This window comes from Liolophura sinensis, chromosome 1 (assembly GCF_032854445.1).
Source record: "Liolophura sinensis isolate JHLJ2023 chromosome 1, CUHK_Ljap_v2, whole genome shotgun sequence".
Taxonomy (NCBI): domain Eukaryota; kingdom Metazoa; phylum Mollusca; class Polyplacophora; order Chitonida; family Chitonidae; genus Liolophura; species Liolophura sinensis.
The window spans coordinates 16,293,970-16,316,094 of NC_088295.1; the positions used below are offsets into that span (position 1 = coordinate 16,293,970).

Here is a 22,125-nt window from a genome sequence, read left to right on the forward strand (position 1 = left end):
TTTTTTTTTTTTTTTTTTTAAGTGAAGAGTTTAAGTATTGTTGATTTATATTGAAGTTTTGTTACATATTTTTAACTTTATATCAGTTATATGCTCGAGTCTTTAAACGAGGAAACCGTTATTCATTCAGGATTTCTCTTGGAAAACTTAACATCAAGCCTACAGAACTATATATAGGCTGGCAGGTAAAATAGTGTAGAAATTGTTTAATTTTTATAAAAGACATAACAGCAATGGGTGTTTTTAATTTTCATGAGGGTTCATTGTTGATACAGGCTTCTTAAGTTGTGCATAGTCTACCGGAGCGTTGAAATCTTGGTTGTACTTGGTGAATGCATAACGTGATGAACTGCGGTTGAATGGAAATTCATATGAGCGGTTTTCCCAAATTTCGTGACAGGATATGTATGCCTACGGTTTTCAGTCGGTATGTCCCGTCAAGTGCAGTTGCTCGTATATCCTTCTTGGTTGCATGAACTAATCACCTGCACGTATGAATGCGTCTGTAATATTACTTCATTGCATGGCTACAAATGGAGCAAATATGAGGAGATGGTTCTTATCTAACATTGAAAATTAAATTAAGTCGCATTTCAGTATCCCACCTTTAGGTTTACTGTATGCTATTTAGTTAAGTTTATTTCTCACAAATTACATCAAAAGGAGATAAACGCCGTATTGAAAGTTTATTTATCTCAATGGGGTTTAACGATGTAATCAACAGTTTTTCAGTATAAAGGCGGCCAGATTTACCGGCTGAGGATTCAGAAGGTCTTATGGAAAAAAACGACAGCTCTTCGCCCGGTATACATGTAGGTGGCGAGAGCTTGGCTCTAGCCTGCCACAGCTCAATGGCCAGGTGGACCGGCAACCGCAAGAACAAAGGATGGGCTAACCAGGACTTCTTTATTAATAGGGAAATATCATAATTGAGGCGATTAGTGTATTTATATGTTTTGTAGTATTATACCTATACATATATGACATCACATAATATACGTATCTAAAGTGCATGTGAAAAATAAGTGAAATAGATGTATCATTCACGAATTGAATGTTGGATAGGATTGCATTGTATTAGAAATGGTTAAGGCTTAGTATATATACATATATATATATATATATATATATATATATATATATATATATATATATATATATATATATATATATATGGAATAACACAACTTGGTTTATATATTAATGTGTTGATCTACAACACTGCTAAACATGTGCCAAATGTATATGGGATCAAGTGCAAGCCTGTACTATTTTCATATTGATGTCAGGCCTACATACCTTTGCAGATTTGTATTAGCGTCATTGAAAAGTCAGTAGTCAGATGATAAAGAAAAAAGATGGATAGTAAAATACCATACTGTTTATATGTTGAACATATGTAGGGCCTCAAGTAGCCTATTGGTTTTAAATACATGTATATCTGTAAGAGGCCTTGTCATGGTTGTAAAATCCACAAGCAAAATGAAATGTGATAATTTAAACTAGTTAATGTGGTGAAGGTCAGAGTTGTGGAAAATATTTTGTACCATGGAGTTAAATCTATAAACGAATATTATGATGGTTTCATAGGTAATATGGGATATATGTAATATGCCAGCAACTTCGGAGTGAAGCGGTTAAGGTTTCTTACCGAGAAGTATTTTTTCACCTTTCTTCCAAAACTGACCTGCGGTGGGGAAGAGGGTTGTAGTAACGCCGGTCGACGTCTGTATGGCAAGCAGTTTTAGTTTTTAAACCAATTTTTTTGATATGTTAAAATAATTTAAGATATCTTGAATTCATTTAATGAAATGATGAAATGGATTTAAGGTATCTATTCATTTCATGATATCAGGAATACTAACCATTTCTTAATACCTTAAATTCAGTAGATGATATCATTAAGTAAATTAATGATATCTTGAATTCGATTCTTGATATTTTGAATTCATTTCTTGATATCTTGAACTCATTTCGTGATATCATTAAATATGGCGAATCTGTCCCAGACTTCATTGCGTAGACCGCACGTGCGATTTAACCAAAAATGGCGGGCGCACATGTATATATAGTCCCTGGGAACTTTTTGGATAATCGTTATACCTCTTGACTAGAGGGTTAATTTTTACAGATTTTTCTGCACTTTCCAGTTTAATATTCTTATACTTCAAAACTGTCAGCACCACGTTGCCCAACAGCATACAAGTTACGAAAATATAGCATAAAATTTAACTTTTATAGCATAAAAGACTGACAAATACTCTTTAGTAGGAATCACGGGGTTTCCTTTCGTCCACTGTATTTAATGATATCTTGAAATGAATTCGTGATATCATGAATTGAAAGTGTGATATCTTGAAATGAATGCGGGATATCTGGAAATGACTTGAAGATATCAAGAAACAGACTACATTTATTGATATCTTTAACTCTGTTCTTGATGCCTTTAATTCTTTGACATCTGTAAAGTATTTCACGATATCTTAAAAACGCACCAACATACCAGTGGATGATTTCAAGATATCAGAAATGATTTAATGGCGTCAAGAATGAACTAGTGATATCTTAAATCATTTTAACGTATCAGAAATTTGTTACTGATATCGTTAAATGAAGTCAAAATATGAAATAATTGGGTTTAAAAAGTAAAACGGCTTCCCATGCGTCCATCTGTCCACGTTTTTGTAAACACTAATATGTTAAATGCTCTTGGCCAGTGTCACCAGACTTATGCCACATGAATGCTTAGGAAAGAACACTTTTCATTTTCGTAAAATGACCTTGACCAATGCTTTCAGGGTCATTGGAGTCTTGATTTGAATTTTGTTAGTCTTCCAAACAAGATATGGCCTGGATTCTTGAGGCAGTTTTCATCATACTTGTATCACATGCAGTTTTCTATTTGACTGTGACCTATTTTTCAAGGTCGTTTGACCTGTGCCTCCATTACCTTGTATAAATACACTGTCTCTTGCAGCTGACGTCCCAGGTGCATCTATTGGATTGTACGATATGTTATCTTTGCCTGTGACGTCTTGATGTCTTCTACCGATAAACCCGACCATTGCAGCGGTGTACAAAACCAATCTAACAAACGATAAATGTGCTCCACCTGATAACTTTGTTACGCTAGTATCCGTGCCTCATTCATTCAAATCGACAGACCTCTGAAAATGGCAAATCGCGAAGAGACCAGTGCTATAAAACTCTATGCTATCTTAAACAGACCATGCTTCATTCATTCTGACGAAATATTCTTCATTTAGCCGCCAGATGGCTGTCCTCATGGCTGATGATAAAGATTACTTTTTTTCTCCACAATGCATCTATTTCAGCTTATGTCCAATGCGGAACATATGTTAATATATACATATATGACTCTGATCTCAAAACTTTGTAAGTGTGTAATACGCGCCCCCATTATCTCGATGCGTGGTCTCGATCATGTTAAAAGGGGTTCCAGTCGAAGCATATTGAGGATTAAATAAAGGTTTGGAATTCGAATTGAGTGTTCTTATATGAAAGTTGCATTTTTACGTAAATCAAATAGAAATATTTATGTATTCACACAAGTTAATAATATGGAGGTCTCTATTCTTTTTAGGTACGAGGTGAAAAACAAGTAATTGATACCCACCTGAATTTAGGTCTGTGACGTCAGTATTACTTAATATTTGAGACTTTGGTTTGTTTTATGATGTGCATGCAGCGTTCGCAGTTCTTTTATTGAATTATGTTTAATATTTTGAAATGTAACAATGCCACAAGATGTGAACCTTGAGGACGATTGAGTTGTGCACATAGACTATGTTAAATATCTCATTATTATATCAAAAGTTTTTATGAAGAAATGTTTTCTGTTGATTTTATTTACCGAGAAGCGTATACATGCATGTGAAGAAAGTACGGGCGCTGGTCAAGAAGCTTTATTTAGTTGGTTTGTCTGAATATTTCACTTGTCAGTAAATGATCGGAGCCGTATTACTTAGTGAGGAGTCGGAGCCATGCATCTGACAAACCTTAGGCATATATGGCTGCACCTTGGAGGCAGTTTCAGTTCAGAGCTGGATTCGAACACGCAACCTCATCGGTGAACCACCGCACTGGTTCCAAAGCATTGTACTCCATTTGGCAAGCCAGCCAGCAGGGCGTCTCTGCTATACTTTGCAGAGACGACATTGTCCTGTCAAAGGAATGACTATATCGGCAATATTGCAGCTATACAATGGCGAGCTGACACCTTAAATGGCATCTTGCCTTAGTATCAGCTCTAGGTTTATCTTTTTGCACGTAGAGGTAATGACCGTGCTTCTTGGAGGGTCTCCCTTTCTTATGTGAACCAAAGTCGAAAATATTTGCGTCGAGCATCTTCTGGCACGTCAGAAATGTTGAACATTGCGTTGTCAGGCGCGGCGTAGATATCTCTGTCGTCATAAATGACATTTTTAGTCCAATGAGAATGAGTCTTGGCGTCACGTGGTGAACCAACAAAGGTTACTACGCCAACTCCTGGCGGCATTCTTCCCAGCTGATGACAATGGCGGAATGATGAAGCGTAGGTCTATCATCATTTCAACCCTTGTTCTTGTATCAGTTGGGTTGATAGCCGTTCCGTCCATAGGGATTCTCTTTAAAGGGTAAGTTTATTGTTTTTCCCAATGCCTTGCTGCATTTCGTAGGCTGTAGGTATTTTATTATCCTAACTTACGGATTTTACCAAATATACATAGAGTTTAAATAGGCTACACCGGAAAAAAATGCCCTGCACCGACATGGAAATAATTTTGTGAAATTGCATCACTGGTTCGCAAATTAGTAAATCAGAATAACGGTTGAAACTTTGATTGACGAATTCAAGAAGTGAAATTTTCTACTTTCTGAGGCATTACATGTCAAACTGATAATTAATGTCGGGTTTTCAGCTTAAATAACTTGGATGCTCCGTGTTAAGATGTGTTTGGTGTAAATACACTCCAGCTGGATGCAGGTTACATCTACATGTATCTATATCTATCGCATTGCGATGGCTGAACCTCTGCCTAGTAATAAGTTACTTGTCCCCTAACGGGATTCATTCCGGAGCCGAGTCGTATATATATATAAGACTTTAAAAATGTTAACCTTGGCACAACCTATATGGCTTCGCGTTTAGCATACAAAATGACTATTTTGGCCAAGCACTGGGGGCCTAGTGCGAGTGTTGGTGGACCGTCATTGTGTCCTCGAAAGGGGTTCCAGTGAGGCATGCAGCACTAATTCGGCATTGGAGACATGGAGACGCCGTGGTGGGCGAAATGTCCTTGGAGGTGACTATAACCTCAACCAAACGAACACACGCTGGTCATTTCCATAGGTCTATGCAAGCTGTGAATTCTTCAGTTAAATTGCCTGTCGACTGAATCATTTGTAGGACCTTACAAAGGGCAATCATTGTCCTTCCTTGGATTGGCGTTTAGTATAGGCACTGTACATTCGGTCCTCCGTCACTTCTGTGGAATCAGATGATTTGAAACATAATTAAATGTCTTCCAACACCTAAGTTTTGAAGGGAAATTCAGAAATTAAACGTCAATATAAATAGGTTCACGGGTTACAGGTTATAAATAAAGTTTAATCATCTATAGATTCGTGCCTTCACTCGTGGGAAAGAGCCTATATAAATGATAAACTGTCCTTTGGTATATATATATATATATCTGGATTCCATAAAAGCCTTTTAAAGAAGCAATCCCCGCAGTTCTTTGAATGTTCCTTTTCTTGTGCAGATTGAAAACATTTGCGCCAGATATGACTGCATGTCTCAGCAACAACGGTATATAGCTGGCAGTGTGTACAAGTCTCTGACGTCATAAACAAATTTATTCGGGCCAATAGTAATACACGTTTGCGTCACGTGATGACCCAACAAAGGTTACTACGTCAACCATTGACGTTATTCATCCAGCTGAAGACAATGGCGGAATGATGAAGCGTATGTCTTTCACCATTTCAAGCCTCGTTCTCGTATCTGTTGGGTTGATAGCTGTTCCATCCATAGGGCTTTTCTTTAAAGGGTGAGTTTGTTATGTTGACCAGTGACTTTATTGGCTTTAACTCATGTATTTCATCGATTAGCTGCTTGGTGAGGCAAAACACGTAGGCCTTATATATAGGCCCATATAAGCATATATGGTGTACATCAAAAATATTAACGTAACGAAGTTTTGATGTTTCCATATACGGTACATTAATTTGATTATCTCCCTTTACGTCAAGGGAAGGGAAGGGAATAGTTCCATAATGTTTCCATATGTGTTAAACTACAGGTGTCAGGCAGGAACGCGAGGTCTGTTGGACTGGTTACCGCAGTCGTGGGATAGTCAGATCTCGGCTGACGGGCCATGCGAGCCAGGTAACATCCTACAGGAGGGCTACAAAGCCCTGTGCCCTGCAGTTGAGAGACGAAGTGCCATCAAAGATTTGCTCGACAACATTGGATTTTTCGGGTATTGTGTGCACATACATATTCATTAACTTAACAATCTTCTACGTTATATAATTCAATACCTAATAGTTTGTTATTCATAAATTGGTGTTTAATAGTTTAATGCCGCACTGTACTCTTCCCATATAGGGTTAACTTTCACAAACTTTGCAAAGTATATCATTATACGCATACATGTATATATATATATATATATATATATATATATATATGTATATATATATATATATATATTACTTTAATAATTTACTTTGTAAAGGAAATCGAGGCCTGCACCTAAAATGCCTACCTTGCATTCGGTTTACAGGCCATACCCTAATGAGCCACAAGAATTAGCCATTTGTCAGTATACCAAAAGTACGTGGGCATGGTTAACAAATAAACTAGTTCGAGGTCGTGACGCCATCTTGGATCTCCATCATGCGGTTAATGAAGCCTTGGTAGAACACTCGATAAGTGTGGAGAATCTCCTGGAATTATTCATGGAAAATGCCAACTACGGACTTCAGCACATATGGACACTAACCCACGAAGTCGGCAGACAAGTATCCCTGCCCATCGTTAGCATTCCAAACCAATTCAATAAACAATATTCACAGCTTTGGCAGTTCTATGCAAGTGTCCGAAACAGGCAAAGTGCATGGACATCTGGGAGTTCATATTCCAACACCACCATTGTCACGGAAATATCGGGATTCTCTCGAGCTGTTAAGACAGGCAACTGGAAGTACGTCAAGAAAGGGTACTTATCGCCTGTGTGGCACTATATCACGTGCGAGCCCGCCAAGGTAAATGAAAAGAAAAATGTATTCAAACAGAATCATTTGAAACCGAAACCCTATGTCACATCCGGTGGCGCGGAGGTGAGCTCGGCACCAGAAACAGAGGCGGCGATAACGCGTGACAAGCACGTGCCAGTTCCTAATGATGATTGGGAAACGGTTACTCGTGGTTACGTCATCAAACTGTTCAACATTGTAAGGAATGTTCCAGAAGAAACTGAAATAACCGTAACTAATGAGACACACGAAAATCTGACCCAGAATGAGGATATTGTCAAGATAGCAGTGCTGGAGGAGGATGTTAACCGGGTCACAGCGAAAGAAGAGGAGATCAAAGAAAGCGAAATGGACATACCGGAAATAAAGGAACCAGCCGGTGAAAATCAGACAACTCAAAATGACCAGGCACTGAGTACAGGCAAGTGATCAAAGTACTTAAGAATCCATCATACTCCATGGAGGAGAAACTCGCGTGTACTGTAGATTTTCCTTTAGCGGATCGCAATCTTTCTTAGTTCCTCCAGTTTATTTAAGAATTACTTTACGAAACTACACATGATTAAGAGGTACAATGAAAAGTATTCTCATGATCCAACGAAGAGAAATGGGTCAGGATCTGTATCTATGCTATGTTGTACATTAAATCACGAACGCACGCCATGCAATAATGTTGCAATTATTGCAATAATATGCTTCTGCATGTCATTCTGTACTGGTATAAAAAGGGTTTCAAATCCTGACGAGTCATTTTAGACTAATCATTTTGCCTTATTGTTCGTCTTTTGCAGACGACGTGTACAGTCGGAGTCTAAAGAGAGTGTTGTTGGAATCGCTGATTGCAACCGTCTGTGCTTTCAGTTTATTCATCTTAGGTAAGTGCAGCCATCTACGTTCGACGGAAAAAACAAGGATCGACTATTATTAAGTTGTCTCGTAGAAAGATGCACATCAGAAAAGCCAAATTTGTATGCACTATCTCAAAGACAATGAACTAGGCGCGGCATTGTTTCACTTCCGTTTTGGGTTAATATAACGTTTGTGGATGTGAGGATTGTGATATTATCCAGGGGCTGAGAAAATCCTACTACTAAAACCATGTTGTTGTTGTTCCTACAAAGATGGACACCAAAACAGCAAAAGTCTATTGCTACCGGCATTTAGATAAGCAGCACTGTGGTAACAGTGATAACCAACTATGCAGATGCGATATTCGCTAAGTTTATCCAACTATATCCAACCAGGGCCCCGTGATCACGGAGCGATCTTAGACTTAAAGTCAAAATTTCAAATTATTTTAAAATTGTTATTTCTTACGTAACAAGGTCAAAATATTGTTTGACAACGTAAATTGGGAACCAAGTTTAATGATTGAAATTTTGACTAAAACTTAAGATCGTTTCGTGATTTTTGCTGAAGTGATCCAGTGGCTTGATAGTGGAAGGCCCACGGTTCAATATACTCAAATAGGCATGAAATCTTCATTACAGGTGTTGTCTTCCATTGGCTTGCGCGCACCAAGAAGTTTGGTTTCAAATGGCCAAGTCTAGCGCAGATCGTCATCAACAAATATAAGCCTGTCCGGCTCATCAAATCTACGGCCGAATTCAACACTTTCCACATGGTCTGCAGAAGAACCAGTCAAAACGTCGCCGTCAAATGTCTTCAGTCCGCCTCGACAAGTTCAGCGAAAACGGAGATCGTTAATGAACTCCAAACTCTGAAACGAATTCGCCATCCAAACATCATATTATTGATGGACTGTATCCGGTCTGGTCCTCGATTCTGTCTCGGGACGGAGTACGCTGCATACGGTAACCTTAAGGACGCCGCACTAAATCCTGCCAAACCGTTCGCGTTCTACCAGAAGATCGCCGTATATCGACAGATTCTGGAAGCTGTTGACTGGATGCACAAGTCAGGCTGGGCCCATCTAAATGTACGACCAGGCAGTGTGATGGTCTTCGATCAGTGGTCACAGGTGAAACTGTCCGGATTTACGGCCGCCGTGGAATACTACAAAGGGGAGCTTTGCAGCGACTACAAACTCCACCCTATGTGCGCGTCTCCTCAAGTGATCATCAGACAACCCTATGATCCTGTCAAGACAGACCTTTGGGCTTTAGGTTGTCTCCTTTACTTCGTATTTACTTTGAGGGAAATCAAGGACTCGGAAGCTGCGCTACGTCTTGCCAGAGTTGTCTCCCGCATGGATTATGAGAGAAGATCAGGACACGGCCTCAACTTGCTCAAGTTGTTGGCCGATCTTCTCGCCATTCATCCAGATAACCGGCCACAGTTGGCCGAACTCATAGAGATCATCAATAATTTAGACGAATATCCGCATCTGTAAATAGTTTATCGATGCAAAATTCTGACCATACACGAGTATCCTGTAAAATTACTCGACATTGCTGAATTAATAACGTCACCGTCAAAAACAGAAAAAAACACATTTTAATATGAATAGGATACTTGATATTTAATGAGCGCTGCAGAAATCGTGTCAGTGACAACAGTTCACGGATTGCCATCTCCCAATAAATGTAAACACAGCTAGTAACGCATGATACAAATGTAGAGTATATCTAAGGAAATGTCGAATAAAGAATGCTTATAGCCCTATCCGTGATTTCTTATAATATACCGTAAGAAAAATCTCTTACGGTATATTTAATTTGTCTGCGGATTTCATTCACCAGGTTTAACACGGAAATACAAGTAATGCACGTCACACTGGTGGAGTGAGTGAGTGCTTGGGGTTTAACGTCGTACTTAACAATTTTTCAGTCATAGGACGACGAAGGAATCCTTAGAATGCATTTAATGCGCCTCCTTTTGCAGGACGGATTTCCACCGCTCTTTTATATTGTGCTGCTTTACGGAGACGTCATTTGCCCCGCCCGAGCCGTTATACTGATACGGGTCAACCAGTCGCTGCACTATCCCCTTCATGCTGAACGCCAAGCGAGGAAGTTACAACTTCCTCTTTTAAAGTCTTGGGTGTGACTTAACCCAGGAATGATCCTGGATCTACCGCTCCCGAAGCCGAAACTGTACCAACTGTGCTATCGCGGCTGGTTACACTGGTGGAAGAAAAGTGGTTTTGAACCAAGTTGAAGGTTAACACTGCCTGAACAGTCATACGAGCCCCGGTGACCAGGCAGATTTTAGCTAGTACAGTAATAGTAACCATCCTGAAAGTGTGTTTTTGAGGCATTTAATTCAGTTACAGATGAATACGCACAAGTCCTGAAACTGTCTTCAAGGCCATGTCGCTAACCCAGATTAAATACCCCTGTTTTGCGTTCACACGGTATGGGTCAATTGATTCAATAGCACTTTCCCTTTAACTCTTTGTTAAAGGGTATATGTCGGCACCACAAAAAAATTGAGTATGACTACAAACTTAAAAACATATATCGGCTCAAGTCTCATACATTGGAAGATGCAAACTGAGCCTGTGAATCAAGTAGCTGTGCAGGCTTGGTGTACAAACCTGGACGTCAGTAAAGATACATGCACTCTGGCTGACTGAGGTAGCATAATCCAACAGCCAGGTTTTGGCCAAATGACCAATTTGAGAGCCTCCACATCAGACACAGCCAAACTTCACAGTAGAAACTGATATGAATTGTATCAGACAAAATCCTGAATAACCACCAAGGCAGCATGATGCGCAGCACCATGCTAAGTACCATTTGCATATATTCTCAATATTCTCAATGCTGTGGTTAAAGTACATACATTCACCCTCTCCAATAAAAAAAACACTAAGGCCTGTTGCATGTCAGTTTTTTTTTTTTTACTTCCTTCTGAAAATGTATACAGAGTTTACAGACGACGACCACGTCTTCCACCCTTTCTGCGTGTGCTGTCTGAGGGAATGGGGGTGACATCCTCTGAAACACAGACAACAAAAACATGTTCAACAATATTGGTGTGGTGTTTTATGAAATACAAAAAAATTCAATGTATTAGATGCCAGGTTATTCGAGACAGGGAGCCACTGTGTTAATGGTCTTCCAGGAGAATCTGTCAGCCAGTTGTCAGCTGTTGTCATAAATTTGAGAAGATGTCGCCATCTGGCCTGAGGTTAACTCTGTTTTTCACTATATATTTCGACACAAAATTTGGATATATTTAAAGTAGAGGCAAACTATATGCTTTGATTATTAAAAAAACAGATGTCACTATTTCAGAACAAAGTACTGCAGTAGAAAAAAAATACTACTTCTCCAGATTTGAACTTTCTATGATGCCGAAATATCATATGAAGGAAAGGATTTCACATGGTCCACATTACCAGCCAGCAATGACCTATGGATTTTTATCTGGTGACACCAGTGACCACCACCTTTTCCAAATTCCACAACCATGCTGCTATACATAATGTCAGAACCAAAACTTTGATATACACCGATTTGTAAACTGATCTGATTGGTGTCGGGCAATCCTGAAGAATATTTCACATAGGTTTTTTAGGTTACATCGTCTACGTACAGCAAAGAGTTACTCTCTTCTTGAATTCAAGAACAGATTAAGACCTTTTTTTTCCAGAGAGTACTATTTTTATAACTTCTATGCGTTTTATGGTTGAATCTGTGGGATGAAGCTCAGAAATACCACTAACAATCATCTTCTACTGGCTTGTGCTATAAGCACAACCAGACAATCATTGACATATATGGTATCATCACAGCTCAGTATTATTACTACAATGAGTCACCATAACTTGAAATACAATTAGGAATTTGAAACAATTCAAGACTTGTATGGTAAGTTATGCTGAATGACGGAAATAAGGCAAACCCGAACAAAAATCATCATAAGGTAACTGGCAAATCTCCTGACATCAGGCGGCCATCAAACAAAACCACAAGATTTTTTCATTTTAATCTGAGACCTCATTGATCAGGGCTAAAGTGATGAAGTTCTTCCAAGTATACTAGGCTTTATAGCATACAAGATCCTTACCAATTCGACCAATCTTCATTCCAGAACGGGCCAAGGCTCTGAGAGCTGACTGAGCTCCTGGGCCAGGTGTTTTTGTCCTGCAACACAATTACATAAAGCCTATGAATAGTTTGCCAGACTAACTTTCATATTAACTCTTATGGGTGTTTTAAATTTTCTAAACTCAATTACTGTCTCAACACAGGGTAAGTATGTTTTACCTATCACATACAGCTGGTCAAACTGCTTTCACCCACACTCTCAAAATTTGAAATATCCAACATAATATCCAACTTTTAATTGGTAATTTGGAAAGTTAGAAAAAAATGCATCATGACTGCTCTAAAATTTGGAAAATCTAAGAAACAGATTTCTGTAAGTTAGCTGTCATGGTTAGTTAATCGTCAAGAAATTGTTTTGCTTTATTACTGCATGCGAGAACACTTTTTTTTTTTTAACAACAAATCAAAAATTTTAGTTTACTGTTCTAAATAGGAGACATATGACATGTCTTATTAAAAAAAGCTTTGGCATATTGAAATTCTCATGCTGCATATTTTTTAATTTTGTAATATTTTTTACATTTGTCTGCTCAGAACAGCTGAGCCATGAGAGCTGAAAATTTGTCCACTGGAGCAGTTAGAGAACAGGAACAATGTAGAAATGAATGGTTGAGGTTTAACACCACACTGCTATTATTTCCGCCCTCAAATCTCCTTAGTCATTTGTCAATCAATCTTTTTCCCCTACTAGTGGGTACCCATTCTAGTATAGCCACAGTGAATGTTCCAGACAGGATCAGCATTATTACATGTACTGACAAGCTATGTTTATGTTATCACACCATGCTATCTTCGCTGAACAAATCACCATTCCTGCTGCTTTCCTGATTTAAGTCTTTCGAGTCAGTAGGTGTATATGACCAACCTGTTTCCACCAGTAGCCCGCAGCTTGATATGCAGGGCAGTAATACCCAGCTGTTTACAACGCTCGGCTACATCCTGTGCGGCCAACATAGCAGCATATGGAGATGCCTCATCCCTGTCTGCCTTCACCTTCATCCCTCCAGTCACACGGGCAATGGTCTCCCTGTCAACAATAAATCCTTGACTCAGCATACATCTATAATGTCTCAACTTTCTGAATCTTTAAAGTCTTCTTAAGACGGACCCGTCATTTAATAAAGATGTTTGTTCTGAATACCAGTAAGCTTTCTTGTGCTGCCTTTCAAATTATAGTTATTCATCACAGCATCTAAATACAGTCCTAAATACTAATATTAATGTTTCAGACGAGGTACTACTTCCCTACTGAAACTCACCATATTGCCTAATTTTGCATAGGAATGGCTCCTCCTGACTGCAGCTTTCCTTTTGTAGCTCTCCGTTCAATAGCAAAATATGAGAGCTACAGTACTGTATATAATTGTCAACGTATGTTAGGACATATAACCCCATCTGACCATTTTCTGAAAACTCTTCTATCTAGAAACAAAGACAACAAACTGGTTGGCCAATTAAAGCCTGTTGCTGATTCCAACCATAGAAAATGTTATCTCTAGCCCTTGAGCCCTAGCTACTTTTGTTCCATGGCTTACATGACTGTGCAAAGAACTGCCATATCATGTTTCCATCTACGAGTTGCATTCTTCACAAGGCACATCCCGTTGTAGTTCAATATCCTCTCTATTAATATTTTCGGGTCATCACTATGCATGCCAGATATTATCACGTAACCTCCAAACCCCAATTTTTTTAGATTTACACTCTCTGAAAGTTAATATACATCAGCAATTAAGATGCAGTAGTGGACACATCTGTAAAATGTTGGGTTTGATGGCAGCTTTGTCATTTATGTGCATATGTTCGACCTTACAAATCCAGCATGGCTTCAGGAGTTGTACACACAAGTCTAATCAGCCAGGTGTATGCAAAATGTGAATACCATGCCTTTCCATCATATCCAGTACAATGTGACAACAAACACATGCCAGAGGTAATTTTTATTCAACTTTGAACAACTGTTATTTGTGTATTTTTTTTCCTGCCATTCCTCCTGTTTTCCATTCTAATCTAAGTGGCTGGCCTTGTAGTCATAAGGGGGTGCATGCTATCATGCCTTCATGGCCACAAGTTCCAGAGCTAATGCTATCTCCCAGTATAGTAAAGTTTTATGTTAACTACAGAGCTACTTACTTTCCAGAAAGATCTGTAACATGTACAAATGTGTCATTGAAGCTTGCGAAGATGTGAGCCACACCAAACACATTTTCACCTTCCACAACCTGAGGGCCCAGGGAGACCTGTTCCTGTTGCTGGACCTTTCCTTTACGTGGAGCCATCCTACAAATAGAGAACAAAGAAGCTGCAGCTTATAATTAAACTACAAATTTAAAGTTTATGTACACCCCCAAAAACCGTTCGCTCATTCAAGGAAGTTAACCATCTTTAACTCTCACTGCTCAAGGAACGGTTCCCTTTATCACCATAAGCATCTGTAAAAAACCTGTCATAGAATCAGCCTCTAGGAATCCTAGTATTTGCAGTACTATTAAATTTCTTTATGTTATCAGTTGTGGTTCATATTAACGTAAACTGACATTTCATACCATGAAAGGCTGAATTTTCTGTTCTGGCTTTTAAAATAGGAATCTCAGTACATATTGATTCCATTCTGCTGATTTAACAGAACACCATCTCATATAAAGATGAAATGAATGGCGAACAAGTCTGGTTCTGTCTTTCTTCTTGTATTATGTTGTTGTTGTAACGACTTTGACGTTAATTTGAGGACGTTGGAATTAATTTAATATTACGACCTTTAATCAACACAGCATGTATTTATTGACTGATCTGAACAAAAACTAAATGTTAAAATGTGTATAAAGTATAGAAAAAAGTACATAAGAGTTGACAGATGATGTGATGTTCTTGGATTTTGTACAGTTACATACTTTCACCACACGTTAACGAAGGCGAAAATCCAAAGAGGGAGATTTCTCGAGACTTCACGAGAACTTATCCACGTAGATGAACGAAGTCATCCGGAAATTACCGACCTCCATTTCTCTCGTCCGGGGTTTGTTATTGTTGAAGTCAATTCAGCATGTTTTCATGTCATTCAGGACCATTATTTAGTGGATTTCTGAGGGCTAATACCTGTGTGATTGACCTCATACCGGCACATAGTAATGGATCTTTGGTTTATCATTAGGTGAGAAATTATTCTCGGGTCTGGAGAGGCTAACGTCAGATTTTTTTGCGAACGTGTTGCACACAAAGTAAAGGTTGTGTTGTGACAGTGCACGGGTTGGACTGCCGTTTGGATTTGCCAGCTTCGTCGCCTGGTCGGACGAGAAGTCTTTCGTTCAGCTCCCAGGAGAAGGATGGACTTCATGTTTGATTGGGATAACGAGGGAGATCGATTTTCTTTTGAAGACAGTGATCGTTTCGAAGAAGATTCACTCTGTTCTTGGATAAGCGAACCGGAAAGTCTGTGCAATAACTGGCGAGGGTGGAAAAAGCAACATGGAGGCCAACAGAGCAGCCCGTTGATCCGTCCTCCGAGTGGTACGTATATGCTCTACCTTATATATTTACCTTTAAATAGCTCAGTGGACGTATCCAAGGAAAATCAGAGTCTTGCTGAACCTTGGTCTTCATTCCTGAGGAAAGAGGATAATTCTTCACTCTTTGTGTTTTTGTGAACTGTCAAGTTTTTCATTCATTCTAATACTGTTTATTTAAAGCCAAAATTTTTTGCAAGGATTCGTCAGATTTCTGTTCACGCGTTTTAGAATTTCATAGATGTAATAAATTATATTTGATCTCCCACATTTCGTTTTAGTTTTAATTTTCAAAATGTCCAGTTTTTATTGCGAATTGTACTACCATATCAACACCTGCAGTTAATAGATCACGACTGTCTGGTAGAGGTGTGTTCATATGGTGTCGTTTGACATTTTGGTACTAAATATATGATACAGTTCATCCAAGCACCATTGGTTTAAAGCACACAACAAATTTTAAGAACTAATCAGGTATTGTGATAGGGTAAACATGGCTTTATTCATAAATTGTGTATTGATCAGATGTTATGTAACATTAACATTATTCATGCATGTTATTAAGTACACAAAGTTCTGAATGTCATAAATGAAAGTCAGCTTAAATCCTTTAACTCCAGGGGTTTAATGATGTTTACTGAGAAGAGTGAATTTGGCTTGCAAGCATTTAAATGGGTCACAGAATTAAAAGCCCATGAACTACATCATGTAAAGCTGGCTGTAACTACTGAGGGCCATTTTTGTTTCTTTTTTCTCTCTGATTTATGTAGTGTGAAATTTTCAGAGGAGGCTATTTGAGCATTAAATATTACTAATTTTACATGTAAGACATTACTTGTTGTTGGAGATTTGAGATCAAATTAATTTTGGTTTTAGCGGTCAAATTTTTGACACTATCTTTTAATGTGAAACATTAATTTGGTGAAGGGCATGAGACATCACAGTTATGTGTGAATTTGGGCTTTTGAGTTGTTTTTTGTTTATTTCCTCAGGCCTGAAGGATTTTTCTAGCCACCAAGGATTTGCATTTCTTTAGTGTAATTCTTCGGTTTTTCCACGCATTTCTTCTAGTTTCCACCAGTTTTCTTTGTCAGTAGGGCCTTAGTGACAAAAAGCTGTCACATTTGGATGTGCAGTGCAAGATCCATTGAAAACATCATGGTTTGCATATATATAGATCTACAGCACATGTGAGACAATTTGATAGTAATTTGTCAAAGTTTGATGGCTTCCCTAGCAGAGGCAGTTTCTTCCTTGGATATGTTCTGGATGTCTTTAGGCCATCCTTAAAAATTCCTTGTGGGGCATATCCTGACCCTGTCAGAAAAAGTAGTGTTTCTAGGGAAGTCTATTTATTTCTGTCTGATGAAGAATGTAGGGATGTTAACGAAATAAACATTGAGAAAGACATTGAAAAAAACAACTCCTATCAGATTCCCAAATAAAAAATTTACAGGAGTTTTTTTGGATAATGAATCGGGTTACGATCAATGAACATATTTTTACAGGGGTGTATACAGACCTCATTCCATACTGTTCAATGTCACCCAAACTAGAGCTGTATAAAACGCTCAAAATATTGCCATAAAAATCTCCAAATTACAAGTCTCTGGTAAGAAGAGATGGTGAAAGAAAAAACTTCATCTACGGGTATTTAATTCATTGAAAGCAATATTCCTAAACTCAAGCACATAAGTGACATTAATGTCTAGTTACAACAACAGTGGAGCAGCTGAATTTACCTTTGGCACTTCACTTTATTATACATTGCATGTGATCTTTGCTGTATTTACTGATCTTCCTCCTTTGATCACAATCTAGTAAACAGACTTGCCATTGTAGGACATGGGTAGCAGAGGTCATATGAATCTGAAAATGGAGACAGTCAGCCAAGTGATATTTAGAAATCATCTCATTCCCTTGACACATCATCAAAAGTTTGTTGTGTATTTTGGGCTTCAAAACTACGTGGTAAATATCTACAGAGATCTTTAAAAAAATAAAAACTGGCCTCATTGCGCTGACCTTGCCAGTCACATCTAAAATGAACGGAAATTTCCAGACAATGTACAATTCGAACAGGAAGTATCACTGTTGATGGTAAAAGACTTGCAAGTTGTGAAAGACAACAACTTTCAATAACAGTGACACAAAATAATACATCTATGTAACTAGATAGAACCCTGGCGGTCAGTGGATTATACATATTTTTAGATTAAGGTTCAGTTTGTTTAGTTCAATGATTCCAATTTGGATTTGGTGTTCACAATACTTAGCCTTACCATGCTTATCATATGGGGGAAGATAGTGAATCTACTGCTTCCATTCCGATTGGTTTGCGTCAGACGCAGGACGCTGTAAACAGTAAATAGTACAACAGTATAGTGTTGATGCTGGTAATGACATATAGCACTTCCATAACATGGTCTGCACTCTAAATGTTAATGACAATAGATATCTAAATATACCTCTTCTTGATGGGATGGAGTACAATAAGATCGTGTGACCCAAATGTGAATAAACTTAGGAGAGCTGGTTATTTTTAGAGTATTAATGTATGTGGAAATACACTTTGAGTCTCTAGATGGACTGACAGCAAATTTCTTTTGTTAGGAACATGTCTTTCTTCATGCACATACAAGATGTATTTGATGAAGACTGACAAAAGGCTTGTCATCCATTCCCACTTGCATGTCAAATATTGGCTCTTCATTTAAAATAGTTAAAACATACTAAGATGTAGCAATTAAGAACATATCCCACCTCATTTATCAACCTATGACATAATCCCAGCAGTACATGTAACAGCATGTGTAAAACTACATGTACCCTAATCCCTCAGTCTTTCGCTAATGAAAGAGCAATTTTCAGTGAGATCTATGCACCTTTTATTTTGCTTCCAGAGACAAAACTACATTCTTTAAGTTGACAAATTTCAGGACTTCTCAAGCAGTATAATTATATGAGTCTATGTAGAATAATGTTTTCGGAACATTCTTGAATAAACACCTTGAAAACATGTGAAAAGGTTGAAGAATTACAGTGGGCTAAATTTTTGAATCCTGCCGGGAATTAGCTAGGAAATTGGAAATTGTATGTAACCCATTTCATTTTTTTGTGAAGTAGTTAATGGGGAAACATGTAAAATTGGAGTGTTGACATTCTCTTTATTGTTTATTAACATACATGTACCCAATGAATACTGAATTGTTGATCTGCTCGCATTGGTTCCTTTATTTTTACCATAAATTAAATCATATAATTATGTATGTGCCCTCTGGCTTCTTCCATGTTTTCTCTTTATCTGCTGAACATATGTTTAACTTCTTTGGGCTAATGTGATTTTTAACTACATGAAGGTGATGTTAGCTATAATAGTTGATTTAAATGTTGAGTATGTCGAACTCACCAGTTCATTTGCTGTTTATCTGTTGTCCAAACAGTTTTATAATTTCTAAGTCATCTGTATATATGTATCTCAAGAAGTATGTCACCACCTTTTTTGCAAATTAATGTTCCTCATTGATAATTGATACAAGTTATACCTGAATATGTTATGTCCTTTTTAACAGCTTGCAAGGTAAATTGATGGAGCCATGTTTTTGCCCTTTACTGGTTGTGTGTGCAGTATATGCATATATCCTTTGTAATGATACAGCTTGACCTGGCCATTGTTTCAGATGTGCCTTGGTGTTATGCTGGTATGAAATGATTTGAGCTGATAGAATAGCCTTCCCTGTGTTGCAGTGGACTGGTTAACTTTTTCCTGGTATTGATTATTTCCCATGCTGTGTGGCAAAGCAATGCAAGGTAAAGGTTACCAGCAGGGTCAGACAAGGGCTAATGTTTCAGGAATCATGGATTCAGGTTTTCCCTGTATATACATGGACATGAGTCCATGGCATGGGTGGGGCATAAATCTTAATTCAGGTCTCTTTTGTTAACATGGTAATGTAAAATGTACACAGAAAACTGGCATTCTAATGTACTCAGCAAAACAAAGTTAAATCAACTGGCATGTACATTCCCATGGCCAAAATTTGAGTAATATATATGTTTGATTTTCTGCCACTTACCCTTCAAGAAGGCCCTGACCAAAATTCTTTTTTCGTGTTTTTGCTGATGCCGAATTTTTTTCATTTTATTTCATTGAATTACTTGTTTTGTTTTTTTTTTTCTTTTTTTTTTTTCGTTGATCTTTTAAAATGTCACCCTCTTTCGAGATACAAAATTTCCTCTCCCACTGTTGAGCAAATCCGGCCTTATAGCGCTTCAACAAGGATGCTGTGTCTGATACTCGTAGATCGAGATACCTGTGAAGTGTATTCACCCGTTTCCATTTGTATATCTGTAAAATAGTGTTGCCGTATTTTGGGGGTGGGGGGTGTACTTACTGATATTATTGTGTTATTGTGTTAACCTGTTTTATTTTGTTTCCGTAGGGAGTCGAGATTTCAGATTAATCACTGATCTTCTGAGATAATCATTGTAAAATGTTCAAGGAAATCTTGGAAACCTTCGCAGCTGTCAGCGTCTCATGCAACAAAATATAGAATTCTCTATAAGCCAATTCTTTTCGCCTCGCTAACGTACATAAGGAGGTCTGGCAGCAACTTGTGGATGATCATGGATACCCCCTGGGCACAGCCCCCTGTTCCTCCCACCATAATGCTGGCCGCTGTCATAGAGGTCAAATATTCTTGAGTATACCACGTAAAACATCAAGCAAATAAATAAATTAATTAATTAATAAATAAATAAATTGTATACAGCAGCCGACCTGGCCCTTAGCAATTAGGTCACAGGATTGAATCAACCTACATTTATAGCTGGTTCAACTTCAGCTTTAAGCCAAGGGGTATGTCTGGTACATTAGATGAAGGGTGATTTTACTCTGGACAAACCGTTTCCTTCACCTATAGCCATGATCTGCTGTTAGTGCAAAATTCTTGAATTTGGCATTAAACATAAATCAGATAAAGAAATAAAGTATCAGACAAGAGTACATTGTACCTTTTTTATGCTAGGACTCCTCACCCCCAATCCTCAAAACTCGTCAGCTGCTTTGCATTCAATTTAGATAGGATATGAGGAAAGCAGCTTTAGGAGTTTATGTATTATTAAACTGCACTTATGTATCACTGCCAACAATCACAGAGTGGATGAGGATACACATGGAACTGCAGGGTCATATTGTACATGTATGTGTACACTGTAATCCACATGTTAAGCTTTGCCTGTTGAAACAGGTTATATGCTCACCTGGTGACGAACACCTCAAAATGTTTTACTTGTCAAAATTATATGGTAAATGTAATTACTGTTACTGTTACAAAAATTATTTCCTGATGTCATCATCAGTTTATAATGAACATTATTTCAGTTGTTCTCTGAATATTTTCGCAAAAGAATATTTCTCAAAATCACTATTAGTCAGTCATTACAACATATTCATGTACGTAAAACTACTAAAAGGATCAAAATTGTTACTGCATACATGCACATGTACATATACTTACCCATTTAAAATAGTCACCACCTGATTCTAGTCAGCTGCTCTTGCAGACCCCTGCCTAGGAGTTTAGAGGGGCAGGGTGCAATGAGGGGTACAACCATATTAACTGGGGGATTTGGGGCCGCAGGGCCTCAGATGGCCCTTGAGTGCTGGCAACCCGGCGTTATCGGAAATGATTTTGTCATGATGCAGCAGTCATAAGCTGATCACTGAAAACAAAGAGTGATTACTGTAATTTCTCATTAATTTTGCAAGTGATGCTGTCTAATTTCTTTTATTCTAAATAATAGACCTATAGTTTTAAGCATATTCCATTACTTCAGTTGCAAATTGTTGATGATTAACACTATTAATATTTATTCTGTTATGTGGTAGAACAAGGTCAATTCATATTTAATTAAAGGAGAGGACTGACAAGCATTTATTCACAGAACTTGAAAGCTGTTCTCGTGCTCCTTGACCTTCATAAGCATTTCAAATCCCTCACTTGCCCACATATAGCTGCCATTTGAAGCACTATGTTAAGCTTTTTACAAAGTTTGTGGAAAAGTACTGAGGAAGTTTTGTGGGTATTTTCGGCTGATTCCTCTTTAATGAGCAACCAATCGAAGTTCAATGCAATGATGGCTTTTCCCCCAACTAAATGCTTAGAGTTGTAGTTAGCTTTAGGGTTCTGTATGGCTGACGCTCGGGTATCAGTTTGGCTGTGAATTTCCTCAGTCGGAGTTTCGACCGCTGAATGATAAGTCAGATTCTGCAATCGAGTCAGAACGATCAGCCGAAGATGATATGTTGCTGTTTTTGTTAAAGAAAATGTCACCAAAGA

General features: G+C 38.1%; 2 protein-coding genes across 5 annotated transcripts in view; one reads left to right on the top strand and one right to left on the bottom strand.

Moving 5' to 3' along the window:
- Positions 1-11,046: 11,046 nt before the first annotated feature.
- On the bottom strand, positions 11,047-15,201 carry LOC135480948 (small ribosomal subunit protein uS11). The gene is made up of 5 exons (XM_064760882.1): positions 15,173-15,201; positions 14,415-14,561; positions 13,147-13,308; positions 12,241-12,317; positions 11,047-11,165 (listed from the first exon to the last, which is right to left on the bottom strand). Exons 2-5 carry the CDS (start codon positions 14,558-14,560, stop codon positions 11,098-11,100), a joined length of 453 nt encoding a protein of 150 aa, XP_064616952.1. The 5' UTR covers position 14,561; positions 15,173-15,201; the 3' UTR covers positions 11,047-11,097.
- A 106-nt stretch (positions 15,202-15,307) lies between these two features.
- LOC135468405 (zinc finger SWIM domain-containing protein 8-like) overlaps positions 15,308-22,125 on the top strand; it is a 32,333-nt gene continuing 25,515 nt past the window's right edge. For all 4 annotated transcript variants that reach the window (XM_064746653.1, XM_064746671.1, XM_064746662.1 and 1 more), the window contains exon 1: positions 15,308-15,788. In XM_064746653.1, the coding sequence (XP_064602723.1) occupies positions 15,605-15,788 (184 nt within the window). In that variant the 5' untranslated portion in view covers positions 15,308-15,604. The remainder of the gene's footprint in view (positions 15,789-22,125) is intronic.

Coding starts and splice junctions, on each gene's coding strand:
- LOC135480948 (XM_064760882.1), bottom strand. CDS start 14,560: ATGGCTCCACGTAAAGGAAAGGTCCAGCAACAGGAACAGGTCTCCCTG. Junction 12,318..13,146: donor CGGGCTACTGGTGGAAACAG/GTTGGTCATATA, acceptor ATTGTGTTGCAG/GACAAAAACACCTGGCCCAG. Junction 11,166..12,240: donor AATGAAGATTGGTCGAATTG/GTAAGGATCTTG, acceptor TCTGTGTTTCAG/AGGATGTCACCCCCATTCCC.